Below are 17206 nucleotides of genomic sequence, written 5' to 3' on the forward strand. Positions count from 1 at the left end.
TTCCGTCTGTAACATTATTTTCACTAAAAAATGGAGAAATAATGTATATACCTTTATAGTTGGGAAATACCCTATATTCGGCCCCAAAATAGTAGAAAGTCGGCTGTGAATACATGTATATAAATGAATATAAAATTCTATGTTTGAAGCCATATGTATATTGCATGTTACAGTTGGGATTCCAAAAAGCACACTGGGTTTGTTGGCCTGAAGAACCAAGGGGCCACATGCTACATGAACTCTCTCTTACAGACACTCTTCTTCACAAACAAACTCAGAAAGGTATACAAAACCTTAAGTCAAAAGCTGGGAACGTATTTATTATATTCGGAAAGGATTTTAAAATTTTATTCACCGGATATGCATAAGTAAGTAACACTTTCAATACAGAAAAGTCAATTCATATCAACGCTGCAAGAATATCTTGGTTTAAAGTTCAAATGGAAGAGACTTTAGATATGTTTGCAGTAAGTGCGAATGCAAATGAGCATAACTTCGTGTTTTCAAATCTCAATACAAACCTTCATGTTGATATCAATGTTTTTCATCTTAATCAATGTTTTTCATCTTATTTTTGTATGACAAACAGTTGTAAATGTACATATTAACACAGTAACTGCATGTCTTAGCCTATGGTCTATGTGTGCAGGCTGTGTACCTGATGCCAACAGAGAGTGATGACCCTACCAAGAGTGTACCTCTCGCCTTACAGAGGGTTTTCCACGAGCTGCAGTTCTCAGATGCAGCTGTTGGAACTAAAAAACTTACTAAATCTTTTGGGTAATTGTTATAAATACGTGTTCAGTCGCTGCATCATGTATCAATGTTTTATATATTTAATTATATACGGAGTAATGTTTCTCATTTATATAAGAGTCATATTATATTCTAGCAGAATACACTGTGCAAGCTCTTATGTTACTCCTTTTGAATTCAATTCTGATAAATTTGACACTGTATGATGATGAACTCCTAAATTTTAGATGAGCATTTTTAAAAAATATTGGCAAAAAACATGTTATCACAGTTTCAGTTAACATCTTTAAATCATTTTAGACAAAAAAACTTTTGTCCAGTGTTTCTTTTTACGAGTTTGAATGATTTTCAGTAAGATTAATGTTTCACTATTTCAGTAAAGTTGAACAAAGATCACTTTTGTGTTTCAGATGGGAAACATTTGACACATTTATGCAGCATGATGTTCAAGAATTGTGTAGAGTTGTAAGTTTTGTTTTTGATTTAAATTAGCACATAAACCCTCTTGGAAGTATATATTTTTAACTTGTCTCTTCTTTTCAAAGAGACAAGTTGAGTTGCCCTGGTGCCAGCAGATGCTGAAGTGTACGGTAGTTATTCAACCAACTTTGGCATCAACAAGAAACTGCATACCCATGTTTACAATAAGATGTAACAGCTTTAACAGGCCAAATATTTTGGATGAGTCTAGTGAAAATTTTCCTGTGAGTGAGGTAATTTCAGGTCAGTTCATGTATAAATGATAAGATACGATTTCTTTTAAACTTACCGTAATGACTAGATAACTTATTGTAACAGTTTAAATATGAGAACATCATCTAAAAATCCCCCCAAAATGTATGGAGTGTTGTCCAGTATGTGTTTGGACCATATTTTTCATAACTGCAACACTTACTTAATTAAAGTATGAACCTATTTTGAATTATTCAAACAACTTAAACCACTAACATTTCTCTACATGTGTCAACATTGGCAAAAAATGTCTAGAATGAAATTTTACCCATTAAAATATGACACAGTGATTTTTATAAACCTTGAGTTAAGAAATGTTGATAAGGATCCATAATTTGACTTACCGGAGGCCTTTTTTTTACTGGCTTTGACCCTTCTACATAGGGAAGATCAAACATCACAACATATGCATGTATGTTTGAAATTTACAGTATTGACTATTCTCTAAATTTTTGTGACAGCTTAATGATAAAGCTAGCCAAAACAGAGCTCAAACACTCAAACACCACTTGCCAGAGAAGACAGATGAAATCGAAATATTATTTTCCCCAATGGGAATTTTACTTGTCCATGTGAGTTATTTCAAAGACTGTATTACTGGAAAGCATACCTATGATTGTTATTTGAGTTTAATCAATTGAAAAGGCTACACTTAATTAATACCTGACGCGGTTACGGGTATTGTCTACAGGAACTCTAACCCGGCTCACTGGTATTAAATTGACCTGCAGAACTCCGAAATTATAGAGTACCCATTGCATTTCTGAGTTTCAATTTCTGAGCCTGAAATATTTATTGAGTTATGTTTCTTATTCATATGAGGTAACTTGGATGAGGGTTTCGTGTTGAACTTGTTTTTGAGAATGTTGAAAATTTACATTTTAATCACAGATCACTTTTATCAACTATATACAGTTTGTAAGCAAGTGAATAACTAAGAGGTAAAACACTATTAATATCTGATGGTAAAATAAAGTACATGTATAACAGGTATTGATTGTTTCATTTTTAGCTCCTTGAAAACATGGAAAGCAAAATGAAAAACACATGTGTGGATGGAACCATTCCAAAACTGTTTGAGGGCAAAATGTTGGTAAGTTGCTGTATTAATGCAATTTAGCAGGCAAGTGGTCTTCCATCCTTTATATAAGCAGTGCTGTGAATGCTGAATCAGCTATGTTCAACTATTTTCAGCAGACCAAGAATGAATTGATGATGTCTTGTCTTTTAATGTGTAAAGCTGCCATTGTTAATGATTAAGCATGGTACTAAAAGGCAGATATTGATTTCAATGCCCTGGAAATATTGATAGTAATGATAGTAATGTCAGGATTTTTAACCCGGTTTTCGTTGAAAACCGGGTTATTAGAATGAGGTTATCGTTGGGCGGGCGAATGGGCGGGCGGGCGGGCGTGCGGGCGGTCGTCAAACATTGGTTTCTGTTCAATAACTTTAGTTAGCATTGATAGATATTGATGAAACTTGGTGTGTAGGTAGCTTATGGGAAGAGCTAGCTTGGGATTGCTTTTGAGAGGGGTGGGGCTAAGGTCAAGGTCACTGTAACTAAAAATAGAAAAATGGTTTCTGCCCAAAAACTTTAGTTAGCATTGATAGATATTGACAAAACTTAGTGTGTAAGTTGCTTATGTGAAGAGCTAGCTTGGGATTGCTTTTGAGAGGGGAGGGGCTAAGGTCAAGGTCACTATTACTTTAAATAGAAAAATGGTCAAGGTCACTGTTCCTAAAAATAAAAAAATGGTTTCTGCCCAATAACTTTAGTTAGCATTGACAGATATTGATGAAACTTGGCGTGTAGGTAGCTTATGTGAAGAGCTAGCTTGGGATTGCTTTTGAGGGGGGGGGGGGCTATGGTCAAGGTCGCTGTTACTAACAATTTAAAAATGGTGTCCGCCCAATAACTTAAGTTAGGATTGATAGATATTGACGAAATTTTGTGTGTAGGTACTAGTAGCTTATGTGAAGAGCAAGCTTGGAATTTCTTTTGAGGGGGGTGGGGTCAAGGTCACTGTCACTAAAAATAGAAAAATGTTTTTTGCCCAATAACTTTAGTTAGCATTGATAGATATTGATGAAACTTAGAGCGAAGGTAGCTTATGTGAAGAGCTAGCTTGGGCTGTGGGATCAAGGTCACTGTTCCTTAAAATAGAGAAATGTTTTTCTGCCCAACAACTTAGTTAGAATTGATGGATAGTGATGAATCTTAGTGTGAATATAGCTTATATGAAGCTGCAGATTAAACTTGCTTTTGAGGGTGGGGAAGAAGGTCAAGGTACTTGATTTGTTGAGTGTAAGTTAAAAACTTAAGGTTTTTTTACAAAAAGCATACAACTGATTTTTTGAGAATATTTTACAAGGTAAGTTAATTTTTCTGTTGATTTATAGAAAAACAAAACTTTCTTACTTTATTGGGTAACAAGTCATACAACAAATTAATTGGCTATAAGAGATAGAGCCTGACCAATAGATGACCCGTGTTGATTCTAGGGGTCATAGGGTCAATAGTCAAGGTTACAGTGACCTTTAATGGTAAAAGGATTTTAAAGCTTTTCCGAGTGATTAATCAACAATGCCTAGACCTTTGGTCATCAAACTTGACATGGAGGCTGGGCCTGACCAGTAGATGACCCCTATTGATGTGAGGGGTCATCGAGTCAAAGGTCAAGGTCACAGTGACCGTAAATGATAAAAGGTTGTCTGATTGGTTATTTGACAATGTCTGCACCCATGGCTTTCAATCTTGACTTGGAGGTTAGGTCTGACCAGTAGGTGACCCCTATTGCTTTGGGGTTCATTGGGCCAAAGGTCAAGGTCACATTGATCTTGAATGATAAAAAGTTGTCCGAGTGATAACTCGACAGTGCCTTCACCCATGGCCCTCAAACTTGACTTGGAGGTTCAGCCAGACCAGTAGATGACCCCTTTTGATTTTGGGGATCATTGGGCAAAAGGTCAAGGTCACATTGACTTTGAATGATAGAAGTTTCTCCGAGTGATAACTCGACAATGCCTGCACCCATGGCCCTCAAACTTGACTTGTAGGTTGGGTCTGACCAGTTGATTTTGGATTTCATCAGGTCAAAGGTCAAGGTCACAGTGACCTTTAACACAAAAAAGTTAACGGAGCTTCTCCCAGTGATATCTCAACAAACCCTGGACCTATGATCATCAAAATTGACTAGGGGGTTGGGCCTGACCTGTATATGACCCCTTTTAATTTAAGGGGTCATCAGGTCAAAGTTCAAGGTCACAATGACCTTGAATGCAAAAAGCTTGTCAGTGTGATAACTTGACACTGCCTACACCCATGCCCCTAAATGTTGACTTGGAGGTCCATGTATGTTTTCATTCAATTGTCAAAATAATCCTGACAACATGGCAGTTAGGGGGGGGGGCATAATGTTTGACAAACATCTCTTGTTGTATTTGTACTGTACCTGGCTTCTTGATTTCAGTCATACATCCGTTGTAAACATGTCAACTACTGTTCACAAAAAGAAGAAGCCTTCTATGACATCCAGCTTAATGTTAAAGGAATGAAAAATGGTACGTGGAATATATTATAGACTGTTCAGGCAGTTTCTCTCTATCCTAACATTAACATCTAGAGCTTTGAAATATAACTAGTACATTGAATAAGGGATATTAATCTGACCATTCTAGGTTGCCAAAATAATATTTCGTATTTGAATATCAGAGAGTCCCGTAATCCAAATATTTTAGGTTGTCAATAACTGTACACATATAATAGGTGAATAAAGAAACTGTACAGGATAAATATACCATATAAGAATAAGCTTAAGAAATTACGGTACTGATTTATTGAATTTTATTCTAAAATTTGGCACATGTCAAGTAAGAATTTCTTTCTGTATAAATTTGCATTGATACATTGAGACACAACGTCTAGAATGTTTGCAGGCCCTTTTGGGCAGATTAATAACTATGAACAGTTAATTTTTTCCTGCTAGTATAGATTAATCGTGAGGTATTTGTTCAACAGATGAACTGAGTGCAACGATGGAGTGAGTGGTAAGGATTGCCATCAGTTTCTGTGGCATGGTTATGTTAAATGTTGATGATGTTGTTACAGTGATAGAGTCGTTCAAGGAGTACATCACTGTAGAATCTCTGGACGGGGAGAACAAGTATGATGCAGGTCAACATGGTTTGCAGGTATGGTTGCAAGGGTTTCCTTAGGAGTTCTCAGCTGAGGTTTATGTGACCCTCATGCTGGACAAAGGTGGCTTTGAAATAACCCAAGTATTATTGAAACTAACGGCCCCCCATTTGCAATGCCTAAAATGGTAAAGGAATATATATATATATAACAGTGTTCGAAATTCGCGATAGCCCAAGGCTACCAAATTTCAGCTGGGGCTACCGATTTTCCACAGAAACTAGCCCGACCGGGCTACCGTTTTGTCCTAATGTGATTTAAAAAAACACATACCAATTAGATGCGTAACACATCGTATTTTTACACGCAAAATCTTATTATTCAAGAATGCGTCCTTCAAGGCGACTGGAGCGACCAAGTCGCCTTGACAACGGCAAAGTCGGATTCGCTGAAATTTACGATGATCAAAAAGCTAATTGCTCTGCGATTCAGGGCTCAAGCCATGTGCTGAATGTTTGTTTATTTAATTAATGAATATAAACACATGTCAGAATTAAAACACATGTCAAAATTAATAAAACGCATGTCAAAATTAATTCACGCGTGAAGTGACAAGTTATTATCAATCGGTTTCAAACCAGTAAGTGTGTCTATTTATAGCAGCAGTCAAACTTTATGACGTCAATAACTCCGCCCATTATGTAAATTAACGGATAACATCTGCAGTTTCGACAACTTCGATGTGTATGCAAATCAACAATGCTAAAATAGCAATATAAACAATGTTACATTGATATTTTATTTATTTCGTTTAAATATATTTCATTTATTTGCTAAAATAAAAAGAAAGATATTTAAGTTTTTAATGCGAACAGAAAATAACCAATCTACAAACATAGTCTTAAATGCGCAGAAAACAGTGGCCTTTTACTTCCTGACAGATTTAAATGATAGGAAAACTGTCGGATATAGGGATATAGTACTCGTTGTCAGTGTACAGTACAGTAAGGTTCTATTTTATACCTTTGAATTGCTTTGCCATTTATTTTAAAGAACAATTATAGGAATATTGGCAATATAAACATCAATATATTTTTGTTGTTTCTTCTGAAACTTGAAAGTGAAACTAAAAGTTGAAAAGAGAAAAATGCCATTTAATAAATGATATGTTCAGAAAATATTTTTCTCTTTTCATCACCTTTTTGAAAACTTTATTAGTTACTGAACTTTTGATGACAACACTAATATATGTATGACTATAATTTATTATTGATGCATTGTTCAGATTGGGGAACATTTATTGAAACTGTATGAGCGTGCTTGATTAGATGATCAGAATCGTTGTGGAATCGTATTTAAACTTCCAAAAATTATTTTGAACAAGTGATACTTTATAGTATTTAAGTTTGGGCTAGTGAAATTGGTTTTGGGCTAGTAAAATTTCCTATCTGGTAGCCCGAAAGGGCTCGTGGAATCAAATCCGAATTTCGTACACTGATATAATTATATTTTTATGCCCCCGAAGGTGGGCATATTAAAATCACACCGTCCGTCCGTCTGTCCGGCTCTGTAACTTTCCCTTGTATGGACAGATTTTAAAATAACTTGCCACATGTGTATCACATACCAGACGATGTGTCGCTTGCAAGACCCGTGTCCCTACCTCAAAGGTCAAGGTCACACTTAGTGTTTATTCACAATGGAGTGCTGCATATAAGGACATAGAGTATAGGTTGTCGTGTCCGGGCTGTAACTTTCTCTTGTATGGACAGATTTTCAAATAACTTGCCACATGTGTACCACATACCAAGACGACGTGTCGCGTGCAAGACCCGTGTCCCTACCTCAAAGGTCAAGGTCACACTTAGTGTTTATTCACAATGGAGTGCTGCATATAAGGACATAGAGTATAGGTTGTCGTGTCCGGGCTGTAACTTTCCCTTGTATGGACAGATTCTAAAATAACTTGCCACCTGTGTTCCACATACCAAGACGACGTGTCGCGTGCAAGACCCGTGTCCCTACCTCAAAGGTCAAGGTCACACTTAGTGTTTATTCACAATGGAGTGCTGCATATTAGGACATAGAGTATAGGTTGTCGTGTCCGGGCTGTAACTTTCTCTTGTATGGACAGATTTTAATAATAACTTGCCACATGTGTTCCACATACCAAGACGACGTGTCGCATGCAAAACCTGTGTCCCTACCTCAAAGGTCAAGGTCACACTAAGTGTTTATTCACAATGGAGTGCTGCATATAAGGACATAGAGTATAGGTTGTCGTGTCCGGGCTGTAACTTTCCCTTGTATGGACAGATTTTAAAATAACTTGCCAAATGTGTTCCACATACCAAGACAACGTGTCGCGTGCAAAACCCGTGTCCCTACCTCAAAGGTCAAGGTCACACTTAGTGTTTATTCACAATGGAGTGCTGCATATAAGGACATAGAGTATAGGTTGTCGTGTCCGGGCTGTAACATTCTCTTGTATGGACAGATTTTAAAATCACTTGCTACATGTGTTCCACATACGAAGACGACGTGTCGTGTGCAAGACCCGTGTCCCTACCTCAAAGGTCAAGGTCACACTTGGTGTTTTTTTACAATGGAGTGCTGCATATAAGGACATAGAGTATAGGTTGTCGTGTCCGGGCTGTTACTTTCCCTTGTATGGACAGATTTTAAAATAACTTGCCACATGTGTTCCACATACCAAGACGACGTGTCGCGTGCAAGACCCGTGTCCCTACCTCATAGGTCAAGGTCACACCTAGTGGTTATTCACAATGGAGTGCTGCATATAAGGACATAGAGTATAGGTTGTCGTGTCCGGGCTGTAACTTTCTCTTGTATGGACAGATTTTAAAATAACTTGCCACATGTGTTCCACATACCAAGACAACGTGTGGCGTGCAAGACCCGTGTCCCTGCCTCAAAGGTCAAGCTCACACATAGTGTTTATTCACAATGGAGTGCTGCATATAAGGACATAGAGTATAGGTTGTCGTGTCCGGGCTGTTACTTTCCCTTGTATGGACAGATTTTAAAATCACTTGCTACATGTGTTCCACATACGAAGACGACGTGTCGTGTGCAAGACCCATGTCCCTACCTCTAAGGTGAAAGATACACTAAGTGTTTATTCACAAGGGAATTCTGAATATAAGGACATAACAGTGTAGGTTGTCAAGTATGGGTGGTATTTTTTTATGTTCAGAGGCAATTTAAAATAACTTGCCATATGTATTTGACACGTAAAAGCAAGATCAACTTTTCATGTACTGACCTTGTTCGTAGGTCAATGTCACATTCGGGGGCATTCGTCACATACTGTGACAGCTCTTTTTTTATATATGCATGTATATTTTTTTTAACAAACATTTCAATTGCCCTATACTTAAAATTAGGGATGGAAGCGAATATCCGAGTATCCGGATATCACGTAAGTATTCGGATACCAAAATAGGTATTCGAATATTCGTTAAGAATTAAAATTTCAATGAAATAGCTTAGCAGAGACATAGCAATTGTTATAAAACTTTTCAGATGAAATATTTCAGGTGATCAACAGTGTCTGTCGCGAAGCGGGTATGTGTCACAAATTGTCTGCTAATTGGGTGTTTGCACAAGGCGTGATATTGTGTCCTTGTGCAGCACCCTGTGAAGTTCTATGACCTTGTTTACAATGACAAGTGTTGTTTTATCATCTCAGATGTGGTTAATTGACACTAATTGGCACTAGTTGATATTAAACGGATTGATCATTAATCCATAGGAATTGATCGTCCAATCACAAGATAAGGGTCGTGCGTTCGATTAAGTGCGACATCGAATGAAAACTGTTGTGAAGTATTCGAACATTTCGGACTTGAAAGTAGTGTGTGTACAGTGTTTAATTAAATTATCAAATATATAAATGATTTATTTGATATTTAGTATTTATTCACGATTTATTTTGTGTAGTGTATTTTATTTTTCATACGATATGTAAACATGTTTAGTTTATTGATAAATAAAAAAAGTACACGCATGTAAATAACGAAAAATCAGATTGTCTTATATTTTCCGCAATTATATCCTTCATTACAAAACACCGTAGAAATTGCAGGTATTGCATTAAATCAAACAATGTAATGAAATAAAATTACAATTTAACATGAAACCTGCTGATAAATAACAAAACTCGAAAGCACGTGGCAGTAACCAAGCAACCACCTCGGCCGAAGTGACTATCAAATTCACGAGGTGTTTATGTGGTATTCATCATGAGTTTTATGACGTAAAATGAGTTGTTTAGCTTTGATTTTAACATTATGAATTATTAAGACTGAGAAAGAATGAATGAAAAATTGAAATTGCCATATGACGAATTATAAATTAAGTGGACAATTATGTCAAATAACAGAAGGTGGGTGACATATAATAGGAAATTTACTTATTATGAAAACAATTTGATACGAGTATCCGGATAGTATTGGAATACTTGATACGAATACCGATTTGGTATCCAGTTTCCATCCCTACTTAAAATCTACAAAAATTAATTTCTCATGAATAAAAATGATTTTATAGTTATCAACTCATAACTTACAGAACTTCCATACATGTTTTAGCACATTGCTTTAATTGTATAGATTTACCTTGCCATTGGCATTTTCTAATTATTTGTTTTATACTCTTAAGGAAGCTGAGAAGGGTGTGATATTCAAGCACCTTCCCCCTGTCCTACACCTTCATCTACTGCGCTTTATGTACGACCCATCATCTGATGCCAATGTCAAAATCAATGACAGGTTTGTACTTTTTACAGATTGTTAACAATTTAAATTTATTCTTACACCTAGTATTGGCTTATTTTATATTAAATGAAATGTTTTTTTTGTGTTTGTTATTTAATGAATCAGGTTTTTTCATTGTGGCAGATTGACAGTCAGTGTCAAGTAGCACAACATTGTGAGGCTGAATCTCACTACATGGATGAAGAATAAGCTGACTAGACTACAATCTTCGAATTTGTTGGCATTACATTCGACCTTGGGATTTTTATATAGCGTTGCTATGCTTTGAACAAAATTTGTTATCATGAATAAAAATAAAATAAAGACCGTGTTCCCTGATTCTGCACTGCAGGTATGAATTCCCGGAGCGTCTGGACCTGGAGCCATATCTGGAGAAGAAAGAGAAGACGCCGGCCATATACATCCTGCACGCGGTACTTGTGCACAGTGGCGACAACCATGGCGGGCATTATGTTGTTTACATCTCACCCAAGGGAGATGGCAAGGTATGGGCATGTTGAATAACTGTGGGTACTTAAAAATATAAAGAAAAAAGTCTCAAATAGTTTTTCTTTTAAAGGTTTACATAAAAGCATAATTATTATTCAAAGTTTAAGAAAAGAAAGAAATGGTCACTTCTGTTTACATGCATTGCTTTCAAAAGAAAAATGGGAAAAAAACCTGACATACTTTTTTGTCACTTGCAAAGGAATGACACTTTTCAATCAATATTTATTTTAAACAACTTGGTGAAGAGTGTTCGGTTTTGGAATGTGCATTGGTGATGGTCAGTGGATGACCCTTATTTATTTTTCGTTTAATAGGTCATAAGTTAAATTCATAATGATCTTAATCAGAAAAGTTATGAGTGCAGTGGAAAGGCAACACATTAGATTTACTGAATGCTATCTAATCAAATTTTCTATTGGTACTTTCTGTACTTGAGTGCATTATTTGAATAAATGGTAATATGATAAACATATCATGCGTGTTCATGGATGGATATGAAGTTTTAATGATGTTTCAAGTTCAGTGATAATTTCACTAAAATTCGCTGTTTAGATAAAATTGTTCTTACGCAGAGTTAATATCATTGATGGTTTTGGTTATTGTTGGTGATTGTGTTATACCCTGTTCACCAGATTGGAGTTCTTGGTTAACCATTTCAGTACTGCAAATTTGATGATGATGTAGTCTCAAAGTGCACCCGACAAGAAGCATTGGACAGGAACTTTGGCGGTCATGATGACGACATCTCAGTGAAACACTGCACCAACGCTTACATGTTGGTCTATATCAGGGAAAGCCTTAAAGGTGACAGCAAGCAAGCAACTTCTATGTCTATTTATGTTTACATCTGTAGGCATTTGACATATTTTAAACCAGTTTTTTTAGCTCTACTGGCCAAAGGCCAGAAGAGCTTATGTGATGGTAATGTGTACGTAGTATGTGCGTTCGTACGTCTGTAAACAATTGCTTGTGAACATGATACAGTCTTCAGTTTTGTATCTTGATGAAACTTGTACAGTATCTAGATATCCATTAGAGCTGGGTTCCTTTCAAAAACCAGCCAGAATTGCCATGCATACCTAGATTATGGCCCTTGATAGTATAAAAAAAATGCTATTGTGTAAACAATTGGTTGTGAACACGATACAGTCTTCAGTTTTGATTGTATCTCGATGAAACTTGTACAGTATCTAGATATCCATTAGAGCTCAGTTCTCGAAAACCAGCCAGATCCGCCCATGAATGCCTAGATTATGGGCCATGAAAGTTTTAAAGAAATGCTTTCTATTTTTAGCCAGGTCTGCATGAGCGAATTCTATTTTTAGCCAAGTTTACATGTTCATGTAAATTCAAGTATAGAGTTAAGGGAGACAATTTGCAAGTCTAGGATTTTGAGAGACAATTTTTTTTTGCTTCTGCAGTGGATTTTGTGAATTACTCTGCCTTGTTCTTGTTGAAAGCCCAAAGGCCATTTTTTAGCTTTAAGTTCTGTAGTTTGCGCATTCATCTGAACAAAATTGGTTGTGAGTGTTTAAGTTATGCACCTGGTGTCATTACTGGCCACACCCAGGGTTCACAGGTTTGGTAAACATAAATCTGGAAAAGGTTTGAAAATCTTTTTGTGTGTTCGTGCATCCATCTCAGCACAATTGATTGTGAATGTTTGTTCAAATTGATCAATGTTGTTCTAGGATGCCCTTGACTTTGACCTTTTGATCAACTTTTTTAACTTTTAAAACTACAGAAATATTTACTTTGAGTACAGTTTTGAAAGCATTTTTTTTTGTCAGATGACTTTTACTCGGCACATATTAAAATAGTTCATGCAACTAATCTGCTTACAATAATTTCTGGGCTCAGATGTTGAACGTGCTACGTTTTCAGGTAACCCAAACACAAAACATAAACTATATGTCTGTTGCCTTTTACCCATACATACATGCTCTGGATTGATATGACCACAAAAGCCATGCCAGTAGGGCATAGGCCCTTTTGGGCCTCTTGTTTCGAAGAAAAATCCTTGTTATTAGATTGGTGTATTTTGTTGGTTTGGCTTCAAAAGGCGGTTTCCCCAAAATAACTTGAGTCAGAATTGATTGATAGTGAAAATTGGAAAATGGTTCAATAATTCAGTTAAGAATAGTGTGCAGTGATTTGACTTGGTATAAAGCAAGTTCATGTAGAAATGCTTTGGGCTTGGTGAAGGTCACCATTTGGTTTAGGTACCCAAAACTTTTATTTGTCAAATGTCTTAGTTGCACCAGTTTAAAACCTTGGTTAATAAGTTTTTTGTATGTTCTGAAAAGACTTAAACAAAAAAGTTCATTAAGTATTCTGAGAAATGTTTGATTAGTGCTGAAAAAATGTTTTGAAGGCATTGCCCTTCAGTTAATAATCTGTAAAAATTGTTAGAAGTAGACCAAATTTATCAGATGCCTACAAACTATTGTTTCAGATGAAATCTTGTGTTCAGTAACAGAAGATAATATTCCAACATCACTCAAAGACAGACTGGCAGAAGAAAGGTATGTGATCAATGTCACTCATCGAAATGAGAATTTTTAATGAACAAGGCTGAATTTTTGCGTTTCTCTTTGGCATAAAAAACTGGGTTTACAATGCCTCTATAGACAACTAATGATCTATACACACTTGCGTGATTACTAATGACGTCACGCAGTTAAAGCTGCACTCTCACAGATATACCATTTTTACAACTTCTTTTATTTTTTGTCTTTGAAAGAGCAAATTTTTGTGTAATTTCTGCAAACCAATGATATTAGATTACTGACAAAAAAAAAAAATTTTGTAGATTTTCATATTTCCGTTTGAAAATTAATGTTTTATGGCTTAAACTGTTACTAACGGTTTAAGAAAAATGCATAAAACATCAATTTTTGAACTTAAATATAAAAATGTGCGGTCTAATTTTTTTCAGCATTCTTATATTACTGGTTTCCATAGATTTTTGCAAAATTGTTCCAAGACAAAAAATAAAAAAGTTGTCAAAAAGTTCGATCTGTGAGAGTGCAGCTTTAAAGTATTCCTCTTATTATTGATATAAATAGATACAACTTTGTATTTAAAACAAATTGAGTGAAACCTTTGAAAATTGGTTAATAATTGAGACATGATTTATGTATTTTATTGTAAATTATATTTATTATGCCCCCCTTCGAAGAAGAGGGGTATATTGCTTTGCACAGGCATGTCGGTCGGTCCGTCCGTCGGTAGACCAAAGCTTGTCCAAGTGATAACTCAACAATTCCTGGACGTATGGTCATCAAACTTGACATGAAGGTTGTTCCTGACCAGTAGATGACCCCTATTGATTTAAGGGCTCATCGGGTCAAAGGTCAAGGTCACAGTGACCTTTAATGGTAAAATAATTTTAAAGCTTGTCCGAGTGATAACTCAACAATGCCTAGACCTATGGTCATCAAACTTGATATGGAAGTTGGGCCTGACCATTAGATGACCCCTATTGTTTTTGGGGGTCATCGGGCCAAAGGTCAAGGTCACAGTGACCTTGAATGGCAAAAGGATGTCCGAGTGATAACTCGACAATGCCTGCACCCACGGCCATCAAACTTGAATTGGAGGTTGGGCCTGACCAGTAGATGGCCCCTATTGATTTAAGGGGTCAGAGGTCAAGGTCACAGTGACCTTGAAAGAAAACTCGACAATTCCTGGACCTATGGTCATCAAACTTGACATGAAGGTTGGGCCTGACCAGTAGATGACCCCTCTTGTCTTTGGGGGTCATCAGGCCAAGGTCAAGGTCACAGTAACCTCTAACGCAAAAAAGTTAACAAATCTTCTCCCAGTGATATCTCAACAATGCCTGAATCTATGATCATCAAACTTGACATGTAAGTTGGGCCTGACCAGGAGATGACCCTTATTGATTTTAGGAGTCATTGGGTCAAAGGTCAGGTTCACAGTGACCTTGAATGCGAAAATGTTTCAAGTGATAATTGGACAATGCCTGCACCCATGGCCCTCAAACTTGACTTGGAGTTGTGTCTGACCTGTAGATGACCCCTTATGATTTAAGGGGTCATTGGATCAAAGGTCAAGGTTACAGTGACCTTGAACGAAAAATGCTTGTCTGTGTGATAACTTGTCAAGGCCTGCACCCATGGCCATCAAACTTAACATTTAGATTTTTGGTGACCAGCTGATGATTACTATGGATTTTGAGGTCATAGAGTCAAAGGTCATGGTCATAACACACTCTATCCTCAAACTTTGAATGGTCATAATCTTAAAACTGCCTCAATGGCATACAATGTTAGCGACAAATCAGCTGTCATTTCGGTCCATGCATATTTCATTCAATTGTCCATATAATCCTGACAACATGGCGCTCAGGGGGGGGCATAATGTTTGACAAACATCTCTTGTTTATGTCTATTTTTTAGCTCTACTGGCCAAAGGCCAGAAGAGCTTATGCGATGGTAATGTGTACGTAGTATGTTCGTTCGTGCGTCCGTGCGTCTGTAAACAATTGCTTGTGAACACGATACAGTCTTCAGTTTTGATTGTATCTCGATGAAACTTGTACAGTATCTAGTTTATGTGGATGAAGCATCCACAATGTACTATATAGCACACAATGTAAATTCTTCCCTATAGGACATGAGAATGTGTATTGAAGAAACTTTGACGTACATTTCAATGAATTGAGTAATGTTATAAATTGCATTTTAAAATTAGAGTTTATTTTGTTGTTATTTTAGGCGTATAGAGGCCCAAAAGCGTCAGGAGCGTAAGGAGGCCCATCTGTACATGAACGTGCAGGTTGTCACGGAGGACTACTTCTACGGCCACCAGGGTACAGATCTCTTCGACCTTGAGAAGGCCAACTTCAGAAACTTCAGGGTGAAAAAGTCCGCAACACTAAAAGACTTCCTAGAAATGTTGGCTGAAAATCTGGTAAATGTCGAGTGGTAGATGTGCATGTTTATACTCCCACAAACGAAGTTTGAGGGGGTATATAGGAGTGAGCTTGTCGGTCGGTCGGTCTGTCGGTTTTCATGGTTTCCGGACAATAACTCATGAAAGGCTAGACAGATTTGAACAATTTTTGGTACACAGGTGAAACATCAGAAGATACAGGCCAAGTTCGATATTGGGGCTGGTCGGGCCAAGGTCAAGGTCACTGTTACTAAAAATAGAAAAACGGTTTCCGGACGATAACTCATGAAAGGTTTGACAGATTTGAAAAATTTTTGGTACACATGTGTAACATCAGAAGATACAGGTCAAGTTTGATATTGGGGCTGGTGGGGCCAAGGTCAAGGTCACTGTTACATAAAATAGAAAAACGGTTTCCGGACGATAACTCATGAAAGGCTAGACAGATTTGAACAATTTTTGGTACACAGGTGTAACATCAGAAGATACAGGTCAAGTTCGATATTGGGGCTGGTCGGGCCAAGGTCAAGGTCATTGTTACTAAAAATAGAAAAACGGTTTCCGGACGATAACTCATGAAAGGCTTGACAGATTTGAACAATTTTTGGTACACAGGTGTTTCATCAGAAGATACAGGTCAAGTTCGATATTGGGGCTGGTGGCGCCAAGGTCAAGGTCACTGTTACTAAAAATAGAAAAACTGTTTCCCGACGATATTTCATAAAAGGCTAGACAGATTTGAACAAATTTTGGTACACAGGTGTAACATCAGAAGATACAGTTTGGTACACAGGTGTAACATCAGAAGATACAGGTCAAGTTTGATATTGGGGCTGGTGGGGCCAAGGTCAAGGTCATTGTTAATAAAAATAGAAAAACGGTTTCCGGACGATAACTCATGAAAGGCTTGACTGATTTGAACAATTTTTGGTACACAGGTGTTTCATCAGAAGATACAGGTCAAGTTCGATATTGGGGCTGGTGGCGCCAAGGTCAAGGTCACTGTTACTAAAAATAGAAAAACTGTTTCCCGACGATATTTCATAAAAGGCTAGACAGATTTGAACAGTTTTTGGTACACAGGTGTAACATCAGAAGATACAGGTCAAGTTCGATATTGGGGCTGGTGGGGCCAAGGTCAAGGTCACTGTTACTAAAAATAGAAAAACGGTTTCCGGACGATAACTCATGAAAGGCTAGTTTTTCTTGTCAGCAGTGTAACTTCTAAATTACTCAACAGATTTAAATAAAACAATACATGCATGATAAAAGAAGATGCAGTGTGCAGTAACCTTGGAGTTATGGCCTCTTTTCAAAGGAATGGTTTGCCATTCCTGTGTCCAGGCGGCATTTGGGGGTATTCGTCACTCCT

At 37.0% G+C, this 17206-nt stretch overlaps 1 protein-coding gene across 3 annotated transcripts in view; it reads left to right on the forward strand.

Annotated features, from left to right (window-relative positions):
* The window catches only part of LOC128208125 (ubiquitin carboxyl-terminal hydrolase 7-like), a 37390-nt gene that overhangs the window by 10853 nt on the left and 9331 nt on the right, over positions 1 to 17206 (forward strand). For all 3 annotated transcript variants that reach the window (XM_052911495.1, XM_052911509.1, XM_052911499.1), the window contains 11 exons: positions 174 to 282; positions 650 to 780; positions 1167 to 1221; positions 2501 to 2581; positions 4962 to 5052; positions 5600 to 5682; positions 10310 to 10419; positions 10757 to 10910; positions 11574 to 11718; positions 13370 to 13439; positions 15657 to 15852. In XM_052911495.1, coding sequence (XP_052767455.1) covers positions 174 to 282; positions 650 to 780; positions 1167 to 1221; positions 2501 to 2581; positions 4962 to 5052; positions 5600 to 5682; positions 10310 to 10419; positions 10757 to 10910; positions 11574 to 11718; positions 13370 to 13439; positions 15657 to 15852 — 1225 coding nt within the window. The remainder of the gene's footprint in view (positions 1 to 173; positions 283 to 649; positions 781 to 1166; positions 1222 to 2500; positions 2582 to 4961; positions 5053 to 5599; positions 5683 to 10309; positions 10420 to 10756; positions 10911 to 11573; positions 11719 to 13369; positions 13440 to 15656; positions 15853 to 17206) is intronic.

Source organism: Mya arenaria, chromosome 2 (genome assembly GCF_026914265.1).
Source record: "Mya arenaria isolate MELC-2E11 chromosome 2, ASM2691426v1".
In the NCBI taxonomy this organism is placed as follows: Eukaryota; Metazoa; Mollusca; class Bivalvia; order Myida; family Myidae; genus Mya; species Mya arenaria.